General features: G+C 35.0%; 1 protein-coding gene across 1 annotated transcript; it reads right to left on the reverse strand.

Annotated features, from left to right (window-relative positions):
- Nucleotides 1-5,360: 5,360 nt before the first annotated feature.
- LOC123699161 (forkhead box protein D3-like) lies at nucleotides 5,361-7,014 on the reverse strand. The gene has a single exon (XM_045646052.1). It carries the CDS (start codon nucleotides 6,983-6,985, stop codon nucleotides 6,092-6,094), a length of 894 nt encoding a protein of 297 aa, XP_045502008.1. The 5' UTR covers nucleotides 6,986-7,014; the 3' UTR covers nucleotides 5,361-6,091.
- Nucleotides 7,015-13,731: the final 6,717 nt, after the last annotated feature.

The raw sequence follows: 13,731 nt of genomic DNA on the forward strand, positions 1-13,731 counted from the left end.
TACGCAAATAATATCTAGACAGTAAACTAAAGTTTGTTATCAGTATTAAACAACTATACTTAGTAGCGAATTAAAAACTTTTACACAGGCAAAGCAAATACGCAAAGATTTGCGATAAAAAAATTCGTTTACAATGTTTTCTTTTTACGTATGCGTTTTATACAGGCTGTAGCCAAATATTTTTTGAAGAGAGACAATTTCAAAACTGTGATTTTGTCGTAGGTATGTATTTTTTATTTTTGTTGTCCACCCTATTCTTCTTTCATTCATGTTATTCATATAAAAATAAGTTTTGTGGTTATAAATCTATATTATATAATGCAATTTATACATACTTACTTTAAAAACTACTGATCCGATTTTGGTGAAATTAAGTCTCTTCTTCCTACGTTGCAGGCTTGTTGCAGGTGTACGCAATGATGAATCCATTTAACATGCGTTTGCAAAAGAGCCATTACGGAGCAATTACATCAAATGAGCGAATGCTCATTCTAACCCCACTGTGTCAAATTCGATTAGTGTAAACAAGCGCAGAGCATTCTTTCGTTATTCTTAGTGCATTCGAAAAGATTCTATGCAATGTTCTAATACTGAACAACACTGAATATGAGTTTTCGTTTACATTAAAAGATCACGAAAGAATGCGCTTGCTCTTGCTGTAGCTTTAGCTCCATGCTCGTTTGATGTAAATGCACCGTTACTTAGGTATACATTATGATAATCACCTTTACCTTTCTTTGTAAAATTTAAGATATATATTTTAATTTCAATGTGTGTAAAATGCATAAAGGTCGATTAACGTTGTTCTTGAAAAAAAATAAACCCATATCCTTCTAATATAATTATATTTAATTATATATCAAAACTGACTTGAGATTTCCTGTTTTCCTTCATACAGAAAATAAATGTTTACCAATCTGAACATCACGCTACACAATCCAAACAATCCATCCTGTATATTACCTTAAAACAATGTTACAGTAATATTAATGTCAAATAAAACAAAGAATTAACATTTATCTCGACAATTTGCACAAGTGATGATTTGTTTGGTTTGCTAATTTTGTTATTGCACACGATACAATGTTGCTTGATGTTAGGGCTGAGCTAAATTTATTTATTTATTTAAATTAAATACACATTAAACAGGCCACGATCTTGCCGGGTCCATAGGCGCCACATCAATTTCACGAGCAAATATAAATATATAAAACTATTTTTTTTTTTCAATATTTTGTTCCAGTATCTTGAGTGATATTTCATCCATTCATTTTTATTTATTTGCAGTAGTAGCAATGCAGTCAAGACAAAAGAAAAAGATTAAAAAGTGAAATACAAATATAACATACTAGCTGCGCTTCGCGGATTCACCCGAGTGGCTCCGCTCCTGTTTGTCTTAGCGTGATGATAGCCTATAGCCTTCCTCGATAGAGCTATCTAAGACCGAAATAATTTTTCAAATCGGACCTGCAGTAGTTGAGACCTGAGATTAGCGCGTTCAAACAAACCAACTCTTCAGCTAGCGTTTAGCTACTATTATGTATTCTGTGCTTCAGCTTTATAATATTAGTAGATATAGATTACCTACTGATACCAAAAGTGAAAAAAATAAAATGAACGGACGTCTGTTTAATAACACAGATAAATAGTATTAGAATACATTAGTCTAGTAGGCATTGGTATTTTCATTCATCAAATTAATATTTCCCGACTCTACCAAAACTCTATCATTCATAACACGTACGTTTAGGTGAAAAGTAAAATTTTGATAGACACTCACCCGTCAAACAAGTTTTTACTTTAATGCCAGAAATTCTGAACGGAACACAGGGCACAATTTGCGTTTCTAAACGAAAATGTATTCAGACACTTTCGGCTTTTTCTTTATTGAATTTTGCCGCGTTTTTTACACAAATATCTTTCCTTGCTATTATTTGCTCATAATAATGAATTATGACATGATTAACTTAAATTACTTCTGGATATGCTACTAAGTACCTTTCTATCTTATCTGTTACTTAAAATGTACCTATATTGTGAAAATGAAATTCTTAAACAAGCTATCAGATACATACTTTAAGTCGTGAAAGTGAACTTAAATTACGAATTAGGACAATAGGTTTTTCTTCTGCTTTCCCCGACTAGTACAATCTGGGAGTCTTCAAGCCTAGAGTGAACACGTATCTTCAAGGGAAGCACGCTCCGTCTTTAGACCAAATCTTCGATTAGGTACCAGCTGGCGAGCTAGAGCTAGTAGCCAAGAGTGTGCCGATTTAAAAAAATAAATAAACTAAAACCTTTATTTTTGCTATTTGTAGGTTACTAGTAGTAGTAGGTAAGTATACTTTTTGAAGCGTTCTTGCATACGTTATATATTTAAGTTAGTTATATGTTTAGTAATAACCCTAAATTTTTGCGAGTAATATTAGCGCGCGTAAGATAAATGTTAGCAGTGCAATTAGTGGAGAAATTATAGTTTATTCTCAACAATCTATGAAAGCCTCTAACGGCTGTGTCATGAGATATGTTTGAATGATGTGTTACCATACACAGGTCTGTTTGCAGATCTATTTCTAATGTAACATAGTAGTTTTGTTGTAGGTACTTCGTGATGTATAAATAATGTTATTTGGTACATATTTAAAAAGGTTTCATGTGTTAATTGGTAGTTAACTAATTCGTAATAAGTGTAGTATTTTATAAGACATAATTAGATGGCATTGAGTAACTAATTATTTAGGAAGGCCATGTGTAAATCTGTAGGTACTAATATAATAAAGCTGGAGAGTTTGTTTGTTTGAACGCGCCAATCTCAGGAACTACTGGCCCGATTTGAAAAATTCTTTGGGTGTTAGATAGTCCATTTATCGAGGAAGGCTATAGGCTATAAGTATATCATCACGCTAAGACCAACAGGAGCGGAGCCACACTGGTGAAACCAGCGCAGCTAATAGGTAGTATATCTAATAAACTACCAAGTTAACTAATTCGTATTAAAATACCTACCTACGTGTAGTTACTGAATATTTTATAAGAGATTAAATAGAGATTTAATTGTTCGCAAGTGCCCTAAACATTTCAACAAAAGATGAAAGATGAAGAAAATATATGAAAGAAATCAAAATAGGTATTAGGTAGGTATTTCAGTCAGGTAATCAAAAACAGGTAGGTATCTAATCAAGTAAATACTGGAAATATTTCCCGTGTAAGTAGGTAGATACTATTTTTATATTATTTTAAGAAGATCTTGAGATAAATTAGTTAAATAAAGCATTAGAATATTATTATTATGTAGATATTCATGCGTAGAAGTAGATGTACCTACTTATTGTAAGAATACTTATATTAAATTAGGTAGGTATGTCTTCAAGAGGAGAGTGAACAGGTACCTACATTGTAAGGAAGCACGCTCCACCATAGGCCACATCTCAGCAAAGGTACATATTTATTTTTTAAGAATTTTTGTATATTAGGACAATGAGAATCCCGTTGTAGGTACCTACCTTGATATCATCATAACGAAATCGAATGAAAATAAACTTTTTTTTATTTTTACAAATATTTAAAACTTTCAAAGTAAACTTAATTTTATTTAAAAGTTGAATGTTTTCGTTTTAACTAAAAATCTGAGCTAAAAATTATATTCTCAATGAATCAGATGAAATCCAAATATTCATACAGTCTCTAAAAGTACCTAAGTAAATTTAGGAAAAAAGATACGGGATGGAGCCTTCAAAAAGTTAAGTTCAGATGTGAATATTAATAAATTCAAGCCCTAACAAAGATCATCGTATATTTATTTACTTCATAATCACTACATAGTATAAAACAAAGTCGCTTTCTCTGTCCCTATGTCCCTATGTACCTATGCTTAATTCTTTAAAACTACGCAACGGATTTTGATGCGGTTTTTTTAATATAGATAGAGTGATTCAAGAGGAAGGTTGTAGTATATAATTTATTATGTTTTAGACAAAGCGGGCAAAGCCGCGGGCGGAAAGCTAGTATAAAAAAATACAAAAACTGTTACTAATTTAAAACCGTAATGTGCAATGCCTAATTCTGACTTTGAATGAGAAAGTGTTTATGTTTTGATGTCGATTTTACTGTTTCAATTTCTTCAAATACTAGATAAAAATTAGAAATAGATTTAGAATACCCTGATTGTCTCCTGACGATTATTCCGACTAACTTTAATGTCCTAAAAACATATTTTGTATTGGGGAAGCATTTGCATTGATAAGGAAGAAAAATTGGTCCCTTTATATAGAAAAACAAAATATAAGTACTTATAAGTAGTATACGGTCTACATTACAGAAATCTCTTATTGACCCGACCTGTTAGTACCTATCTAATGTTCATGCCAAAATAAAATTTTAGTTTAACCAGGACATACATACAGACAAAAATACTTAATCGATTGTAGCATGGCCGATGTACCTATTCTTTTAAAATAACATTCAATAGGTACCTAGGTATACAGTTTTGAATTTCCTAATATAAGATTTTATTTATGTTTTGATAATGGCATAAGGAATAAAGTTAGATATTTAATAACCTACTATTTGAACAATTTTTATTTTGTATCTCATCTTCATCATTTCATATATGTATTATGGAAATAATATATAGACCGTATGAGTAGATATGTATACAGGGTGTAATCGTTAAGTGTGCACAAGCGATTATTCCGTAACTATTACAGATATCAAAAATCTTTAAACTGATATAGAAAGTACTTAACCTAATGAGTAAAATGGCCATAATATTTTTTTTTAAATAAAACGAGAAATATCCAAAAATGTTACACTAAACGCTCCCATAAGCATGGCAATGTCCTCACTATCAACGGCAGATACTTACTACGTTAAAAAAAATATTATTTATTTAAAGGTAATTTTTACGCAACAAGTATTTTGTAAAGAAAACTGAGGAAAATTGGCTTAAAATTATTCGAGTTGGTACCTATGTAATAAGTGACTAGAAAATCAAATGTAGTTATGAAATTACTTTGCTAGGGTATTGCTCTACATTTTAGAAAATACATTAAAGACATATTTTTCTACTACATAGTTACCTAGGTATAATTTTTTTTACATAGGTAGGTATTTTGTAAAATGAATTACGCAAACTAAGACATTATTTACCTACTTGCTTCAAGTAATTATTTATTATAGGTAGGTCTGTCGTTCAGTCCATCTGTCCAAACTTGAAGCTATCCTAAAGTTTAATACCTAATAAACTTAATTTTATAGTATTTAATTTTATAAACTTAATTTTATACTAAAATTAATTTTATAGTAGGTATCTACCTACATACCTACTAGGGTAAAATTTTGCAGGAAATTAAACAAATGAATTATGCAGTATTTATAGCTTATATTTTATCCTATTAAATCTTAAATTAAATTAGATACACAAAGTTACACTACTAATAAAGATAATATTATGATACAAGTTTTATTTGGCAAAATAGTCATCACTGCAATATCTAACTAACACTACACTATCATTAATTTTACATTTTATTTACAATTGTTAACTACTTTGTACATAATGACTAGACATCGCAACTTTCAATATAATAATATATCAATACAAATATTATATAATATAACGAAAATAACACTTTTATAAAAATAATAGTCGTTTTAAATAGGTACACAATAAAATAATATCTTAAGATTTAATAAGTACTTAGGTATTTGTCTCTTCTTTCAGTTTAGATAAACAATAAAAAATAAATCTCAATTACGTTTTAGAAAGTACAAAAGTCGCGATTTATAAATTATCAATTAATTATCAAATATTTTGTTTTTACTTAAGCAAAGTCGGACGAAATTTAAGTTAATATACAATTAGTGTTAACCTAGAGGCAAGAAAGAGAGAAGACTTCTGTGTGTACTTACGCGAAAGATGCAAAAATACGTAGGTGTGGTAACTATTAGCTTTGGTCATAATGGGAAGGCAGAATCGTTAATGAATTATTTTACATTTATACAAGGCCTTCGTTACAACACTGATAATTGTCCAGGACGTTACTCCGGCGGGTCGTTAGAAATAATTCGAAACGCACCCGTGTTCGAACATTCATCTGGCCCAGTCGTCCGGCGGGCTGCTGCCCTGGTGCAGTGGCGAGAACGCACTGCGTCGCGGCTCCGGCACCTCGCTGTCCTGCGAGCCGATGATGGACTCGATCGAGAAACCGTTCCTTGATCTCTTGCTCCGCATCTCCGTTGTCTCCGGCACTCGGGGCGGCAAGGGGACGGGCCGCAGCGCCGCCGGCGGCGGGCGCGGCAGCGACAGCAGCGGCGCCGGCGGCAGGTAGCACGGCAGCGGCAGCAGCGGGGCGTACGCTTCCCGCGCCAGCATCGCCACCACTGCGTGCGCGTGCTGCAGCGACGGCGCCGGCCGCTTGTACCTCTTCCTTCGCCGCAAGAAACTGCCGTTATCGAACATATCCTCCGCCAAAGGGTCCAAAGTCCAATAATTTCCTTTGCCGGGATTTCCCGGCTCCCGCGGAATCTTTATGAAACAATCGTTCAGACTCAAATTGTGTCGGATCGAATTCTGCCACGCGGGAAATTTTTCGCGGTAATACGGAAATCTCGTCATGATGAACTCACATATCCCGCTCAAGGTGAGCTTCTTGTGCGGCGACTGCAGTATCGCCATGGTGATGAGCGCTATGTAGGAGTACGGCGGTTTAATCAATTGCGACGACGATTTCTGTTTAGGTTTCTTGGGCGAGCTGGGCTTGGTGTCGCTGGGGCTGGAGGCGTCGTAGCGCTCCGAGTCGCTGGACGGCGGCGGGTGGTCGGGCGCGTCCTCGTCCACGGACACGTAGGAGTCCTCGGGAGGGAAGTCGTCGCGCTCGTGGCGCAGGTAGTGCGGCAGGTAGAGGCGCGGCGGCGGGCGCAGGTCCAGCGGCAGCTCGCCGTCGACGAGCATGTCGCGGTACTGGGAGAGCTCACAGTCGTCCATGGCTCACATGTCAGAGGAGCGGTGCAGCGCGCGGCGCGTCCCGGACTGCACTGGCGCCCCGCGCCCGGCGCGCGAGGCCGCGCCCGACGCTCCGCCCCCCGGGGGGGCTCCACGTTTACGTTTCAGTAAACACAACAATTGTCGTTATTATTGCTGCGGGTCGGAGCTTTGTGCATGAATTTCAGGCCGTTGACTAATAATTATTAGACTTGGTATCGATTCAACTTTGTTGTGGTATTTATTTCTGTTTGCGGAAGTTTTATGATGTTTATTTTATTGAGATTTGGCGCGCAATTTTTTTATGTAGAAAAATATGGATTTAGTATATTTTACAATAGGACATACTTACATATAAATTATTATACTTACTATTGATCGCTAAAACGAGATGATTAATTAATGATCTAATATTATACTTATTACTTACCTACCTACTTATAGGTATAGATACCTAATCTATTTATATAGGTAAATTTATTTGTATAAACTTTACCTACTTACAGCTTTTCTAATAGAAGACAAAATAATTTTGTAGGTATCTATTTATTTATCCTAAAAATATAGCCAGTATAAAAATATAAGGTTCCTCATACCTATTAAATTTCCATAATCATTCAAAAAGTTTCAGTCCCCAAAAGCTCTATTCTCATATTTTATTATACGAGCGTATAAAAAATCCATATTAAATAAACGTCAACATATGAAAAGAATCATAAAACCGTGCAAAGGAAACGTTTACAAAGATACGTATAGCGATCCCTTAATCCAGCGCTAAAGGACTGTCTATTGAAAAAATCTCATAAAGAGAAATTCTTACACACCATTCAGGTATCTTCAAATAAAACGAGCTTAAAAAATATTCCCTGCGCGAATCGCTTCAACAATAGCCAACTGTAGAAACCGTCGTGTGTGTTTCCTACCAAAACATTTACCCCTCGGGCGTCGGAGGAAAGCTACGCGTGCGAGCGCGAGGGCCGGAGGGCGACAGAGAGGCCCGACAGAGAGGCTCGCGGCGGGCCAATCGCCGGGCCGCCGCGCGGGGCGGGGCTGCCAAAGCTAAAATGTCAGGGCGGGGCACTAGATCCTATTATTGTCTGGCAAGGCAAATAATATTTTGCACAATGTACACATTGGTACGAGGGGGTGCAGGGTGGTTGCTAATTTATTTTCAACTTCGGTTACGGGTTGTTTTTCAGCTTTGCGAGGCTGTTATTTAAATTGGACGCTCCCAGTTATTTGTATGTAGCCGCTTGTAGGCATTGTACTGTAATGAAGGAATTTTGCGTTTGTTTGCTGTTGAATTTCGTCGTCTTTCGCGCGCGGCTTCGCGGTTTTTGTCTTTCGAGGTGCGTAGGTATTTCTGATGCATTTATTTGTTTCTGCTCGCTACTGGCGAGAGTTGCGTGTTATTTTATCTTTCTTTGGTTCTTGCTCTACTTACTGAGTGTATTTTTTCTAAACACCATGTACCTACATTATTTTTGTAAAATATAGTTCGTATAAAATAAAATTAATATTAATATTATATAATATGATCACATTTATAACGACATTAAGAACCTTTAATCACGAAAATATATTTTTATAATTATGTCTTATAAATTATGATCCATTAAATATCTATTATAAATGCGAAAGTAACTCTGCCTGTCTGTCTGTTACTCAATCACGCCTTAACTAGGTACCTACCTACCTACTGAACCAATCTGCATGAAATTTGGTATACCTAGAGATATTCTGATAGGTACTCGAGAAAGGACATAGGCTACGTACTTTTTACCCCGGGACATAGGTAGGATAAGTTTTATCAAAGACTAGCTTACGCCTACGACTTTGTACGTGCTTCCCCGTTTTTCCCCGTTCCCGCAAGAATTTCGGGAAATCCTTTCTTAGCGGATGCCTACGTCCTAACATCTAGGTACCTATAATATGCCAAATTTCAGCCCGATACGTCCAGTGGTTTGAGCTGTGCGTTGATAGATCACTATATCAGTCACCTTTGAGTTTTATATAGGTATATATATATAGATGATAATATAATAAAAATAAAAGTCAATGTTAATTTTGCATGAATTTGATGCGACGTTCAAAGCAAGCTTTAGGTACCTAGGTACGTACCTACACTCAGTGCAGGGAATGAATTTATTCATAATTATCTACAGATTTAGTTATAACCGAGACCAACATAATATACTAGAGGTCCGCCCCGGCTTCGCCCGTGGTACATATTTCACAATAAAAGGTAGCCTATGTCCTTTCTCGGGTATCAAAATATCTCCATGTACCAAAATTCATGTAAATTGGTTAAGTAGGTAGTTTAGGCGTGATTGACTATTGAGTAACAAACAGACAGACAGAGTTAGTACCAGTATCTACCAACGGCGGTGGTTTGTTTACCTACCTACCTAATTATTAAATTAATGAGGTCCAAACGGCTGCATACTTACCTACATACCTACATAGAATTAAAATTTGCTCACGCGATATTCTTAATACAAAATTAAAAGGTAGGTACGATGCTGACGTCGTAGGTAGGTAACTATTACTTACTATTTTTTTTCCAACAAGCAATTTGTCCCACAGAGAACTCAATAAACTCATACACACTGCCTTCAAATCCATTAAACATCGCATCCAAAGCACTTCACGTTAATAAGCAACTTGTGTCGATGACATATAGGTAGGTATACCTATTTCTTGATTTCATCAAAATTAACTTATCTAGTATCATTAGCAGAAACTGACTGATCTAATTCAAATTAGCTGATCTTGACTGATCTACTTCGAAAAAGAAAACAATTTTATTATGAGAAAAATATATTTTTTATTCCAAAAAAATTACAATAGCCACTGTTTTTAAACCTTCATGTATAATCACACCCGTTATCAATAAACATCAGTTCGAATAGCTTATGAATTCAGATCATCAAAACAATAAAACTTATCACACCAAAGCATCGATCAAAAATTATTCAATCGTCGGTGCCTCCTACGCGCCAAGTATTCCTGCCAAAGTTTCCGAGTTGGTCTGTTAAACAATAGCACAATCGACTGCGGGATCAATCTGAAAGCGAACATCATCTTCAGAATCTCTACATCGTATTCGAAAACCAGAAACTTCGGCAGCATACTCAGCATGTAGATTATAGTGGCCATGTCACACATAATCGCGACTCCCACCAGAGCGATCACCCGCTTGCCTTTCTCCCTTAGCGACCGATTGCCCGAGCTGAACACAGATGCTATCACACTAACAAACAATATCATATTCACCGTCTCTATATGATACACGCACAGCAAACTGGGCACCGTTTCAGAGAACATCGTCAATGGTGGATACAGGGCTGGAACGATTCCTTTGATAATCACTTGGAGAACGGTTGTCATTCCATATGCCATTATTAGAGTTTTAATCTTCTCGCAGCTGATCTTCTGCATGTACACCAAGCGTAGCTTCAAGTACGCGAATAGGGACGCGCAGAAGGACCAAGATGCGGCGATCATAAAGAGGTACCCGTTGACACTGATAAGAACGTCACTGTATATTACGAATTCTTCCAATAATATGTGAAAGATGGCCATGGAGTAGAGATGGAGCGTGCCAGCTAAGACTTGGTGTAGGCCGATGAAGTTATGCAGGCTCCTCCATTTCGGCAGTAGAAACCACGTCTGCAAGAGCGCTATACAACATGGTGTAGTAAGCAATGGTGCTAATATATCGATGTCGACGATCATTTTGATCCAGCCATAGGGGACTGCTTACGTGCGTTTGATGCTTTCAAATGTTCAAGCGATAATGCTATCAATATTGCTAATTAAATTTTTCCTGTTCGATAGTAAATCTGATGCTATGAACAGTTGGTTATTTATTTATACCTAGGTACTTATTTAAATAAATGTTATTTTTGTTGGCTCTAAGTGAATATCCTTTAGGTAATTACTTAGTGTTTAAAGAACATAATATTGTATTACCATATGGACTTATGAGTTTATTATATACCTATGTACAGTAAATTACTTTTTCTATTTTCGGTGTTTGATAGCCCATTTATCGAGGAAGGCTACCTATAGGCTATATATCATCACAGAAGCAGAGCCACGCGTGTGAAAACTGAAACCGCGGAGCGCAGCTAGTAGGTAGATACTGTATAGGTAATATTCAGCATTCATAATATAATATCATATCACTAGGTAAAAAATAAAATGTAGTAATAGTAATCCAAATCAGAAATTATCATCAATAATTTTAATGTACCTAAACCTTTATTTAATTCTCCTCTCAAAATGTTCAATCTATCTACAATCTACATCTCCTATAAACATCCATAACCATACTCATACAATATCTACCAAAGGAAAAGCGAACCCGATATTTTTACTCACAATTTTCCCAAACTCAAACGTTAATCTCAGCAACAAGGGTACGGGTAATCCGTCAAAGATGGACGAATCCCGGCGCAAACATTTCCACGAGTTAGATAAGCGGCTCGCTCAGATTATCCAGCCTTTGTGGGCTTAGCAACCCAGATACCTTACTTGAGACGTAGCGACGTTTACTTTCTATTTTGTGACAAGCAAACGGCAATTTTGAACCCTGAATGTTATTAGGTGGTTAAATATTAATATCTAGAGACTGCAATAACACAATGATGACTTTTCCTAGCGTAGACGCTTCGTAGTGTTTGTTTTTAGAAATTTACATATCAGGATCCTATAGCCTTTTTATATTGCTTATGGTGAAGATAAATTAACAAAGTACCTTTACGTATTATAATACCTTACATAAAATACTAGCTGTGCCCTGCGGTAGGTACTACCCCCATTGCTACGTTCCTATTGGTATAGGAACTTCTCTTCTCTTTTCTTCACTTAGCGTGATGATATATAGCTTATAGCCTTCCTCAATAAATAAGTTATCTAACAACGAAATAATTTTTCCAATACGACCAGTACCTAGTTCCTGAGATTAGCGTGTTCAAACAAACAAACTCTTCAACTTTATAATATTAGTAGGTATAGTATTGTATAGATTTAACGCTACAAAAATAAAAAAATAAACATTATGAAAACTATTATTTAAAAACAAAAGAACTGAAAAAGTAAATTAAGAAATAGTTCACACTTTGAGTTTTCTGTTAATTTGTTTGGGAATTACCTACTTATGTTTTTTTTTTCAATAATTATTGTAATTACAATTAATACCTGATGGTTTATTGGGAAATAAAAAAAAAACAGTATACTTAATTTATTTAAATTCATAATTTTTCGGCTATCAATTACGTAGCGTAGACGCTTCGTAGTGTTTGTTTTTAGAAATTTACAGATCAGGATCCTATAGCCTTTTTATATTGCTTATGGTGAAGATAAATTAACAAAGTACCTTTACGTATTATAATACCTTACATAAAATACTAGCTGTGCCCTGCGGTAGGTACTACCCCCATTGCTCCGTTCCTATTGGTATAGGAACTTCTCTTCTCTTTTCTTCACTTAGCGTGATGATATAATTATAGCTTATAGCCTTCCTCAATAAATAAGTTATCTAACAACGAAATAATTTTTCCAATACGACCAGTACCTAGTTCCTGAGATTAGCGTGTTCAAACAAACAAACTCTTCAACTTTATAATATTAGTAGGTATAGTATTGTATAGATTTAACGCTACAAAAATAAAAAAATAAACATTATGAAAACTATTAATTAAAAACAAAAGAACTGAAAAAGTAAATTAAGAAATAGTTCACACTTTGAGTTTTCTATTAATTTGTTTGGGAATTACTTATGTTTTTTTTTCAATATATATTGTAATTACAATTAATACCTGATGGTTTATTGGGAAATAAAAAAAAAACAGTATACTTAATTTATTTAAATTCATAATTTTTCGGCTATCAATTAATAATATTTTACGATAATATTATAATATTAAAAAAATTATTAACTTTATAGTGCCATCTAGTTGTTTATAAAGCAAACGATAAGACGATACTATCGCCATCTATTGTAAAACATAAGTATTTTATTTTGTGATCAGCGCCATCTATAGGACTTCAACAGAATTACTAGGTACTTACTTTGAGACACAATTGTTATTAATAAAACGAATCAAATTGTTTTAGAACAGACCAAGAGATGGCGTTGAAAAGGAGTCTAATTTCTAAGATGAAGCAATTATATTATATAATATAAATTATTAATTATTATAGATAGGGAGGCGAAGAGGGGAATTTTCTGTAATACTCGAGCGTGGCAGTTTAAGATATGAGAGATGCCTTAGACCTAATAGAACAACTTTGTTAACTATTTAGCTCTATATGTAGTGACGCGCGCCTAGGATAGACGATCAGATTAGTAAAAAAAAATCGATAGTCTGAAATACTCGAGCGCGTCAGATTAAGATATTGGGGGTTGATTTTAGTGTTTTAAGACTAAATTTAACTAATCTGACCATAAGTCCTTGACGCCGCCGAGTTATAGGGTCGCGAACTTGTAAAAAAAAAACGTTAATCCGGCATTCTCGAGCGCGATTGTTTTTATTTTTATTTTGAAGAATATAATCTAAAACTTACTAAAAATACAAAATCTGCCGGTTTCCGCATGACCGGAAGTCTGGAGGAGCCATTTCATCTTCCGAAAAACGCGTTGCAGCATATAAGTCGCGAACTTTACTTTTTCCAAAAAAAAAGTTTAAATAAACAAAAAAGGTAATTTTATTTTACAAAAAAAGGTCTCTTTTCAATTTTGT

The sequence above is a fragment of the Colias croceus genome, chromosome 17 (genome assembly GCF_905220415.1).
Source record: "Colias croceus chromosome 17, ilColCroc2.1".
NCBI classification, from domain to species: domain Eukaryota; kingdom Metazoa; phylum Arthropoda; class Insecta; order Lepidoptera; family Pieridae; genus Colias; species Colias croceus.